Below are 12,435 nucleotides of genomic sequence, written 5' to 3'. Positions count from 1 at the left end.
AAAAAATCCTTGTTGTTGAAACTGTCTTCCAGTGAGTGATTTTCCCCATTTAAAAAACAGAACATCTCATGCCTCAGCTTAAACATTCTCTTTAATACCTTGCCTCTTGAAAGCCATCGAGCATCACTAAAAACAACAGAGCAGTGTGCTCGACATCCATTTCCTCACACAGCATTTTAAAAAGTCTAGACTTCAGAGGATTTCAGAGGATGCGGCTGCTGCCGAACTATCAACGCTGTCTCTGGCATACGCGTTTTATAATTGCCGGTAAAGAGAATAATTATTAGTTATTTTGAAATTCATGATAATTAAAGCCTGTACTCATCAAAAGTTTTTCTATATGTATTTTCATTTTTTGTTACTTTTCTGATTGATTTAGGAGCTGTAGGAAAGAATGCTGCGCCCCCCTTTCAAGTTGCAAGCCAGAGAAGGAAGATGTTTTGTAAAAGGTTGCTTCAGCTTGCTTGGTACCATTGCATTGTTACTGAGTTTTCCTCCAAGTACAAGACACCCAGGAATCGGTCATATTACATCACCACACCTGAAGAAACGGAAACACAAACAGTTACTATTATATTGCCGATACTTTCAGTTTCAGTCCTAAGGGTGCTTGCTGAAGTATGCTTTGCAATATATTTGTTCGTGATGGAAGTTGATATATTTTTGGGCAGTAAATAAAGTAAAATCGTAAGTATTTTATCGGCACTGTTCACATTTCTGAAACCAGATTCATAAGAGTCCCACTGTCATTTCAAATCACACATGAAGTTTCTTTACACAGCCTAATTCCTATCTTGCCATTCTTCTGCCAAATGCCAACTGCCAACTCCGGAACTCAACTCAATTCTCAATTCTAATTCAGCTGGTATTGAATGCTCTTTATATAGCCTCGGGTCGGTCCCAACAGAAAACACCACTTCCTCTATTGTTGAGTGTTGATTCACTGCTGCAGCGATGTGTTTACCGCACCGTTGCGTAGCAACGCCCGCGACGCGGGTCACAGAAAACACCGCTCTTCTATTGTTGCGCGCTATTGTTGAAACCACGTCCATGTCTAATGATCACAGACTGGTCAACTGTAAACATTAGGCTATTAAGTACTTTGGAGTAGGTCATGATATAAATATACCACAGTGTGGTTCTATTTGTTGCAGTGTCTGGAATTGAACCTAGTTCTCTCTATGATGAACAGCGACAACAGGTTCGGTTTCTCCGTAATAGGGGGTGTTGGCGAGGGCCTGTCTCCCCGCGTTGACGACGTCCAGCCAGGTAAGCACCAGCTCTCCTTATAGCAACGCCATTTTTACAGGACGGGAATAATTATTCCCCACGTTTCAGATTTTCGTAAATCACAAAGTTTCAGAGAGACTGGGAAACGGAATGCATTGTTGAAGGAACAGTTAAAAATTTGTCGTGTTAATTGATTGGACGGCCGATAGTGGCGCTGCTGAAACGTACACAGCTGAAGAAGGCAAAATGGCCATGGACGTTAAGTTAAACAATTGCAACAGGATGCTGAATTACAGAATTATAAAACTTAACACTTACCCCCGCCTAGAGCCGAGATTGTGAAAGATGGAGCTATAATTCCACTCCCCCATATGTTTTAATGGCGTAGTGCTTAATTAATTAAGCATAGGAACAACTTTATGATTTTTTTCCTTGGCACTACAGCCCCAGTGGGCCTAGGCCTACCTCCATGAACTTCTCCGTTCACTTCAGTTTTTCTAGATCTTACACATTCGGTAGGACTCCTTGAGCAGGTGATCAGCTGGTCGCAAGGCCTCTACCTGTACACAGACACAGAAAAACGCACACACACAAACTAAACATCCATGCCCTGAGTGGGATTCGAACCCACGATCCCGGTTTCCAAGCGAGCGAAGACAGTACATGCCTTAGACCGCTCGGCTACCGTGACCGGCCAATTTTATGATTACTGGTGCGAAATGTATGGCACTAACAGACCTCTCTGAGAATTATGCAGGATCAAAAATGAAATGAAATCCTACTATTTATCTTACGCTCCTCATAGGCTATCCTGGTTCATGTTATGGCGCTTAGTGGTTGTAAAGGCCGCGCCATAGCTCAAGCGGCTAGTAGTCGCTGGCTTCCCACCTCGGCGGCCCGGGTTCGATCCCTGGTCTGGTCAAGTGGGATTTGTGGTGGACAAAGTGGGGCTGGGGCGAGTTTTCTCCGCGTACTTCGGTTTCCCCTGCCAATCTTCATTCCACCAAATTCTCCATCATCATAATCACCCCGAGCAGGCTACAGTAGGCCAATCAGTGGCCGCCGTACCGTGTGGACCCAGTTGGACTCCACCCCCCCACAAAGCGAATTATAAAAAAATTAGTGGTTGTAAAATGATTACATTATAATCTTTGCAGTTAGTTCAGCGTTGTTTAATATAGTACGAATTGGCCAGAGGGATGTTTGTGAAAGTTGCAGGAGAAGTTGGGATCAATGATTTTTGCCTGTCTGCGCTCGTTTATAACGCCAGCAAGTGTTGTAACCAGATTCACCTGTTCTTGTGGCCGAGCGTTCTCAGTTACGCCCGCCATGGCCAGCTAATAGAGCCATGCATCACTACATCGCTCGATCATCTGCAGATGGCAGCAAAAGAAATTATAGTGAGTCCAGAAGGAAATTTATTTTCCGCAACAGAGCTCAGAAAAAAAATATCATGTAAAAGGAAGAAGAATATAAACTCTCCCACCACCCTTCGTACAGTGACTATAATAATAATTACAGCAGATACAACATGGATAAATAGTCGGCCCAGTTTTAATCACTGAAACGCTCTGATTAGAGATATTTATGAGTTATTGTACCGTTATTTGTTACGTGCTTTTGTCGCATAGCGTCCAGACTGGCTGTGGGGCCCACCCATCTCCAATCCAATGGGTACCGGGGGCGATTTTCTGGGAGTTGAAACGGCCGGGGCGTGGAGCTAATCATTCACCTCCATCTAGTGCTCAGATCAAGAACTGTGGAGTTATACCTCCACTCTCCCATCCGTCTTCATAATGCTTATTGAATTAAATAAGGAGATAACTTTACCTTTTTACCTTTACCTAATTATTAGTATTCGAAAGGTTCCGGATTTAAATCTCGTGCCCAAGGATCGGGTATTCTGACTTGGGTTTTCATGGTTTTATTCAACCTCTTCAATAGAGATACTGCCTCAAATTAGGCCACGACCACTTCCACGTTCTATACAATTTAATACGCACTAATCATCATAACATTCGTGGCCATAGAGTCTGAGCTGATGGCAGTGTTGTTAAACAAACCGTCAACGGAATAAACGCTCCCGCGGGATTTCGTGCCTTGGAAGTATATAGGCAGAGCTCACGAGTTTGTTGGCTCACATCGTGACAGAATTGGAGAGATGTTCCAGACGGTTTGTTTGCTAATTCGCCTAAAATTATCTTTATTATTACGCAGAAAGATCTATCTGCTCACACTAAATGCCATACAATATACGAAAACTATCTTGTATTTTGTTAAGTATTCATCACTTCAAGAAATGTTATAATAAAATTTTAAGATCTTAATTAGGTACATTATATCATGTAAGATTTGAGGCTTTCACGGCGGTGAATATGAAGAAAGCAGTCTTCTGGGATTTGGTACCGTGTATATATGGTGTTAACCGACGTTTTGGAGGAACGTATCGCCTCCATCTTCAGGGTAGAAGGAGAACGTCGGTTAACACCATATATACACGGTGCCAAATCCCAGAAGACTGCTTTCTTCACATGATATCATGTTCCGGTTCTACGGTGGCCTGTCTTGTAGCAAGGCTGTAGATTCAGTTAGAGTTTCATGCAAAGCGGATGGCTCTATGGGACAGGTACGAACCAACATCATATTTCGTCGGCAACATTTAGTGTACGTCTGGGGTATGAGACCGTCTAATCTGGTAGATGGATAGAAAGTGTTCGGAGCAACATACTGCCTTTATCTTAAGGATACCTTGAGAATGTGGGCAATGAGTTTCTCCGAAACTCTGGTACCCGCCTCTCAGAATACACGGTGTCATAGCCAAGAAAACGGCATATGACTTCACCGCAATGACAACTGCAAATCTTGTATAAAATACAATGTACATTCTTCGTACCAAGTTAGCCCTGCCGTCAAAATCCACTCATTACTTGGGAGCTGAAGCTGCGCAGACAGACGGACAAATTGATAGCATTTCCACTACATGCATTCACCTTCTTCACCGTGTACTAAAGTTTCTTATTACATTAAATAATCTACGTTCTTCGTAAAACGTCTTCGGCTTTGATTAGTGTGAGACCAGACGGGAAAGAAATATTATGTAAAATTTCAAGTAAGGTTACTGGGTGGAAAGTTCAGAGAGTCTCATTTAAGGCTCATGTTTAAATGTGGCCTGGTCGTGCCATAGCTAAGGCGGTTAGTCTCCTGCTTCCCATGGCTGCGGCGCTGGTTCGAGTCCAGGTCAGGTCATGTGGGATTTGTGGTGGACAAAGTGGCATTGGGGTAGGTTTTCTCCGAGTACTTCGGTTTTCCTTGCCAATTCTTATTCCACCGACTGCTCCACGCTCATCACATATCATCCGGGGCTGGTACAGTAGACCAGTTAGTGGACGAAGTACCTAGTGGACTCAGTCTCACCCCACCACAAGAAACTAAACCAACTAAATGTGGCTTGTCCATATAGAATTCAAATACAAGAGAACGTCTCTGATACTAGGTCGCAGCCAGGGAAACGAATATCCACCAACGCGTATTTGGGAGCTGGATTCTCTTAATCTTGGCCGGGTTGTCACCCATCCTGGTTAAGGATTTCCATCAGTTCTCTCCGTGGAGTCAGGCGAACACCATCATATAAGCTATGACTGCCTCCTTCCTCTACTTATCTGCCCAAAATTCATGAACAATTTCATATCTCGTTCGACACTGTATAACTTCTGCAGTTAATTAAATAACACAAGAATACGTCATAAGCTAGGTAAAATTTGAGGCTCCCACAGCGGTGTTATGAAGATTATCTTCTGGGATATAACGCCGTGTCGAATAAGCCGAGCAAGATATCAGCGTGAAAGGTGACAAGTCGGCTTGCCATCTGCTTTCACGTTGGTGTCTTGCTCGGCTTATTCGACCCTGAAGATGGAGGCGATATGTTCCTTCGAAACGTCGGTTGACTTTCAACGAACTAAACGGCTTTATGGCCTTGCGACGGGCTGATCACCCGTCCAAGGAGTCCTACCGGCTGTCTTAGATTAAGAAAATGAAGAGAAACGAAGCGTTTCACGGATGCCCTGTGCTCTAAGTGGGAGCAACAGGAATGGAAGAAGAAGAAGAAGAAGAAGAAGAAGACACAGCGTTATATCCCAGAATATGGTACTCTTCACGTCATAAGGTCTTTACAGGAAGGTGTTTATACACGTATGTACGAGTCACGTACAATATGCTGTGGGCTTCTTTAGTAAGGAACGTCTAAAAGAAAAAGGGTAACTTGGGAAATTATGTGACTAAATAGGACCTTCATGTGCTGTGTTTATACGCATTAGATCCACTGATCTATTCGGACTCAATTTTGAATCTTTCAGACCAGAACCCCCCCAGAAATAAATTTCTACCAAATTTTTGTATGTAAGCCTACTTTTCATCTCGTAGTCTTAACAGTATCAGGCGTAGTGTACCCTACAGATTATGAAGCTTCTCGTTACTTGTGTTCTTTGGCTCCATACCGCGGTTACTTTGTAGCTTCAAATGAAATTGCTCGAAACGAAATATTACAAATCTGCATTACGTAGTCTGACGTCACCAGTATCTCTGAAAAGTTATGTCATTCCAAATTACTGACGTGATTTGGTGTATTTCGAACTTCATCATGAAGCAATCATGTCGGAATCTGCTGACATCGTGATGAACTTAATTACTGTAGCTTTGTTGGCACAGAGGTGCACGCCGTGCATGTAATAATGCAACTCAGCTGTTGTTTGTTGTTCCACAGAGTTGCTCAAAGTAGTAAAACAAGGTTATCCAAACAATGAGGTGGATGAGTGACGGATTGTCACATATGAAGAAATAGACGTGATTCTGTCATATTTTTTGGTTTAACACGTCTGTCCTAAGACGTACATCACATAACACAAACTGAGCATTCTTGCGCAGGTTCTCCTTTGAAACAACTAACGCCTTAAAAGTCTTGACTTTAGATTGTGACTGTAAAATCTAATGCTGTGTTTCTTTGTCTTTTACCTTTATGTCAGAAAATTTTCGTTGACACCAAATTACCGATTAAAACTCTTAATTTCCCTCCAAAAGTTATAGGATATTAAGTCTTGAAATATGCGAAAAAGAAACGTGGATTAGTAGTAAAGAAGACTAGCCCAGATTGGTGGAATCTTTAGCAAGCGAGAATCTCTGCTACGGTGCAACAAATAACATCTCGCCTTCTTGCTTAAATTGCGGAACAAAACTGAATGAGAATAATGCTTTAACAGAAGGAATCCAGGATATTCCTCTTCGTTTTACCTCGTTTTCTCTAGTGTGCTGTGTACTTAGTTCCTCCAAACATATCCCGAAAAATCTACTGCCCATCATGTTCGCAGTCATTCGGAACTGACGCGCAAGAAATAGAGGTTGTGTGATTGTCGATGTTTGAAGAGACAAACACGTATTAAACTTTTATACAAATATTGATTGTTACTATAATGAGCATGCCGACGAGCTTCTGCAACCACTGTAACACACTCCCAATATTCCAGTCGGTTATTACTTCGTTGTATCTTGTTCCTTATTTTTTCCTCCTCTGTTGTATCTCCTGCTGGTTGACGCTATGTATCTCAGGCGCTGACCGGATATTAACCGCCGGCTTCTACAGATCCGTTACTGTGTAGTAATGTCTTTCCACAGATACCTGATTACTAAGCCATTGCGTAGCAGCGGATATTTTCTAGACTGCGATTAATGACTAGCGTGTCGGAGGTGCGTTATCACTAACGGCGAGCGAACCAATGGGCGTTGGAGCTACAGTGGTCAGCATTTATCGGCTAGCGCATGATTAAACGTAGCTGGCTCCCACAAGGCCTTCCAAAAAGTAAATGACTCCTCTTTAGGTCTATTTAGAAATCATTAATGAAGTCTTGCGCAGGACTGACTGATGGAGCTGGAACGTAACAACGTGAAAGCGAAACAGACTGAAAAGGTTTTCATATGTGAACCCTCAGGAAGCTCGCCTTGAAAACATCTTCCCTAACCGAAATTTTTGTTTTTCTGGTCACTTCAGGATCGTTAGAATTAGCCTGCACAAGGCATAGGTGTGGGAAGGATACTTTTCTAAATGCGATCAGTTCGCAACTGGTAGTGTAGGAATCCTTAGTAAGAACAGTCAGAAATTCATCGTAGCAGCAGGTGCAACATGAACTCGATGAGAGGTTCCATTCTGTCGCCTAATACACGTCGCCGTGAAATGACTGAGGAACGTCACTGGAGGTTCGACATCCGCTGTGTGATGCAAATACTCTGTAACAGGACAATTTCCTGGCTCCGATTCTGGCGACTTTTTTCTAGTTAGGGTAAAAGAAGAAATTCAAGACCTTGGTTGAGAATGACCATTAACATTTGACAGGGGGAGTGGACGTTTCCTTTCGGAAGACGTGCCGAGAAGTTTGGAGTTATATGTTTCTGAGAAACTATAAATCAAAGTGTTTGAAAGAGGCTAGTTAGCTGGTCTAGCGCAGTGGTCTCTGACATTAAGGGAGGAACATAGACTGAGGGTATCTGAGAACAGGGCATTGAGGAGAATACTATTACTGACGAGAGATGAAGTAGTAGGAGGTTTGGAGAAAACTGTACAGTTAGGAGCGTAGTTAGGACCTTCATAAATTGTACTCTTCTCCTAGTAAGAATGATCAAATCAAGGAGGATGAGATTGAGAGGGCATGTAGCACGCACGGGGAGAAACGGAATGCATATAGGATTTTAATAGGAAAGCTAGAAGGAAAGTGACCACTAGGAAGAACTAGACATAGGTGGGAGGATAATTTTAAAATGAATCTTAGAGAGATACGATGGTGTGTTATGGACTGGATTTATCTGGTTTAGGATAGGAACCAGCGGAGGGCCCTTGTGAGCACGGTAATGAACCTTCGCGTTCCCTAAATTGTTGGGAAACTCTTGAGTGGCTGGGCAACTGGCGCCTTCTCATGAAGGGCTCAGCTCCATGGAGTTAGTTAAGTCAAGAACAGTATTACAGATCAATGGGACTTCCGATAATTTAATTTGAAGAGCCGGGATAGCTCAGTCGGTAAAGCGACTGGCTACGGGCTGGAAGCCTGAGGGGTTGGAGTTCGAGTTCCGGTAGTTTCAAGAATTTTCTGTTCTCCAAATCGTCCAGACCGGCTCTGGGGTACACCCAACCTCTTACCCAATGGGTACCAGGGGCCCTTTACCAGGGGGTAAAGCGGCAGGGGCGTGAAGCTGAGGACTCACCTCCGGCTAGTGCCGAGGTCAAGAAAATGTGGATCTATACATCCACTCCCCCATACCCCTTCATGGCATAGTGTTTAATTAGTTAAGCACAGGGACAGCTTTACCTTTTCTTTCACCTTTACCAAATTTGGATACGGCGTGGTTCTGAGATGTCTGAACAATATTTTTACCCCTCCAGCTATTATCCATATCCATGTAAGTCTCTTAGGTCGCATGAAACTGAACTTCACATGTAATTTTCTTCCTTTCTTGGTTTAAGCTTCTTTATTTCTTAAGCCTCATTTCAAACAAGGTGAGAACATCAAAACATTGGGACGCAGCCGCCCTTTGGGCGGCTTGTAGCGAGGAAAAATAATAATAATAAAGAAAGAGAGAGGAATTCCAATCACCAAGGTCTCGCGGGCACACATTCCATCCAGTCTCGGAGCGGCGCGCGCGTTGGATGGGTCCAGTCCGTGTGCAGTGGTGACGGTGGTGACAGTGTCATACCGACAGCAAAACAGTGAGTGCGGTTTGCTTTTTCGCCCCTCGCCCCTCAAGTCCGTCCCACCAATTAGGGCCCAATAAAGCAATACAGGTGGCTTCTGCTCAGGTTCTCAAGGTTTGTTTTGGTTATTATACGTATCTGTATCAATTTCTGAGGTTTTGTAGCGCCGAATACAGTGTAGTAGCGTGACTGTAGACGACGATAAAAGGGGAAGTTGTGGGAAGGAGGATCATAATTTTTTAGGCTACTGTGGCATATTTGCCTGGTGGGTCCCCGGTCGGATTTCAAGCTGACGACCATCCGAATATGTGCCAGAAATTTACGGCTCAGTATGTTCCGTAGTTGTCTGATTCTAACCTCGGTCGACTGTCCTGTACATTCCAGTGGTTTTCCTCAGTCTTGCCGTTTAAGTCCCAGTGTCTTCAGTAAACCACGACCGTTTCCTCATCCATAAAAATTCGCCTCTCATGATTGTCGTCACGTGTCTTCGGCCTACTCGGCGTAGCAAAGCGTGGTCATGTCTCTTCTCAGTTCGTACCCTAGCCGTATAACAGGTTGCCAACGTGCAAGAGGCCTTTGCTTTTTGAAAGTTGTGGGAAGTGAATGGATCGATAATGCAGAGACCCGAGTTGTCTACTATAATTTGGTTTTCGCCTTCGCAGGAAATAAATGAAATACGTGCACAGTGGAGACGTTGCGATTTCCCCAACCTCCGTCCATCCGTACTCACCTTGGGGTTCCGAACGTACTGAATGAAGTTCAGTGACTTTGGTTTGTAAATAGGTCTGTTTTCACTAAAAGTTGTCAAAGAATCTAATTTTGAGATGTACCGAGGATGTATGAGAACAGAGTGTTGAGAATATTTGAACTGAAGAGGGATGAAGTGACGGGAGGTTGGAGAAAACTGTATAATGGGGAGCTTCATAACTTAAGGGAGGAGCATGGACTGAGGGTGTCTGATAACAGGGTGTTGAGAATATTTGGATCGAAGAGAGATGAAGTGACAGGAGGTTGGAGAAAACTGCACGTTGAGGAGCTTCATAACTTGTACTCTTCTTCATGTATAATTAGAATGATCAAGTCAAGGAGGATGAGGTGGGTAGGGCATGTAGCACGAATGGGCGAGACGAGGAATGCATATAGGATATTGGCGGGAAAGCCGGAAGGAAAGAGACCAGTGGGAAGACCAAGACGTAGGTGGGTGAACAATATTAAAATGGATCTTAGAGAGATAGGATGTGATGTTATGGATTGGATTGATCTGGCTCAGGATAGGGACCAGTGGAGGGCTCTTGTGAACACGGTGATGAACCTTCGGGTTCCATAAAATGCTGGGAAATTCTTGAGTAGCTGCAGATTTGGCTTCTCCTCAAGAAGGGCTCAGCTCCGTAAGTAAGTAAGTCATCAGTTTAACCTCTGCTTTGTTTGGTGCTGAAATAAGATTTGACGAATTTCCCGAAAACTATTCAACGTAGATAATATCTGTGTAGCAATTAGCTTGCAACAGTGTATTTCTATCTGAAATGACTGAATGTCAAGGCCAGTTATGTACGCAAAATAGCAAATAATGCAGTTGGAAACTATGTGTCCTCCATAGGAGTACTCTCTTATTGGAGATAAGTAAATTGAAGTATTTCCTTATAACATTTTGTCTGTTTAACAAGACATTCAGTATCGGTTTTGAGAATGAATGAAAGAAATTTCCTCTGCTTGGTCATGCGGTAGGCTTGTGATCAAAACACGAGCCGTGTCATAGCTCAGGCGGTTAGTCGCCGGCTCTTAACCTCGGCGTCTGTGGTTCAGCCTCAAGTCAATTCACACGGGATTTATTGTAGACAGTACAGCACTGGGGCAGGTTTTCTTCGAGCATTTCGGTATCCCGTGCTATATCTCATGCTACCAGATTCTCCATTTCCTTCACCTATCATGCGAGGCTGCTACAGTTGGCCATTTGTGGCCTGAATACCAAGAACCAAGTCTCTTCGCGCCGCAAGAGTACAGTAAAATCAAAACATGCCGCGCTGGCCCAAATAGTCGCTGGGTAGGCAATGGGCCCCGTTACAAATCGTGCATATATAAATTAAATGCGTGATATTTTGGCTGATGTGTGTCAGGAAAATCTAAACGTATATGGGAACATAATATTAACACGAATTATTGCGAAGTAATTTCTGAATTGGATTGAGTGGCTCAGAGTAAGGTCCAGTAATCAGTTTCTAATCTCTGTTTTGAAATTTCTGACAGTATGGCTGCTATAATATGACCATGGATTTTTCTTTCAATTATAGCTCAGTCGGTATAGCGACTGGCTACGGGGTGGACGACCGAGGGATTGCAGTTTGAGTCCCGGTAGTGTCAAGAATTTTAACTTCTCCATGTCTTCCAGACTGGCTCTGGGACCCACCCAGCCTCCTATTCAATGGGTACCGAGGGCTCTTTCCCCGGGGATAAAGCGGCCGGGGCGTGAAGCTGACCCCTCACCTCTAGCTAGTGCCGAGGTCATGAATATGTGGATCTATACATCCACTCTTCCATACGCCTTCATGACGTAGTGCTGAATTAGCTAAGCATAGGGATAATTTTAACTTTACCCTAGTACTTAGTGGTCACATTTTACAAGGGATTCTTTTGTCTGTTGATTACTAGTTAAATAATTACAAATTCGTAATTTAGAAGGTACGGTTTATGTAAACACTGTTAGCCTTGTAAGAATGTGTAGAGTTTCATGAGGACGAAGACAAGTGTTCGTATAATACAAGAACAGACAGGTCTAACCCGTGGATAGCAAGAGCTACCAAAATTTACGGAACCGAATAGAAGAAAATTTACTGAGCCAGTGAATTTGCCCGAATTTATATTTTGGCTGATATTAGCTGAAACATGGCAGGGAATGTGTGCAACGTAGCAAAGGTATTACCTCAAAAAAAAATCCTGAAGAAAATTCGGACCAGAAACACCCAAGCTCTTTAATGACACATAATCATCTGATACATTTTCAAAATGGGGGTTATGGGGGGAGGGGATTTCCACAGGGGTACAGTAGCAGCGGCTTGAAGCTAACCACCCACATCCATCTGGTGTTGAGGTCAAGAATGGTGGAGTTATTCAACCAATCCCCATACGCCTTCATGGTATGATGCTTAATTAAACACAGGGATGAATAACTTTACCTTTTATCTTATTTTACCTTTATACCATATAAAGTATGGATACCTCTTAATTGAATATCCATATACGATCTACTATTTAAAACAAAGTTTTGTGTTTCTCTACGTTTTGGAAAGGGCTTTAAATACTAAATGCTCTCAAATTCCGTACATCCAAGAATAAGGTACACAATGCAGACGGACAAAGGGACGAAAGGGAATAGCACTGCAAGCCACACAGTGGCAGAAAACGGAGCTGAAATCGGATAAATTGAAACGGCAGGTGACGCAGGAAGGAGACGTTGGCTGAAGTATGCCGGATTATAGAAG

At 43.3% G+C, this 12,435-nt stretch overlaps 1 protein-coding gene across 4 annotated transcripts in view; it reads left to right on the top strand.

Moving 5' to 3' along the window:
* LOC111864749 (MAGUK p55 subfamily member 5) overlaps positions 1–12,435 on the top strand; it is a 282,694-nt gene that overhangs the window by 15,617 nt on the left and 254,642 nt on the right. For 2 of the 4 annotated variants that reach the window (XM_023852241.2, XM_033751565.1), the window contains one exon: positions 1,155–1,269. In XM_023852241.2, coding sequence (XP_023708009.1) covers positions 1,155–1,269 — 115 coding nt within the window. Of the gene's footprint in view, positions 1–1,154; positions 1,270–8,917; positions 8,975–9,002; positions 9,074–12,435 lie in introns of those variants that run through there. The other 2 variants (XM_023852246.1, XM_023852243.2) reach the window with 2 other exon arrangements.

This window comes from Cryptotermes secundus, unplaced genomic scaffold (assembly GCF_002891405.2).
Source record: "Cryptotermes secundus unplaced genomic scaffold, Csec_1.0 scaffold932, whole genome shotgun sequence".
Lineage (NCBI taxonomy): Eukaryota > Metazoa > Arthropoda > Insecta > Blattodea > Kalotermitidae > Cryptotermes > Cryptotermes secundus.
Note: the sequence above shows the minus strand (reverse complement) of the source record. Positions and strands in the feature narration are given on the sequence as shown.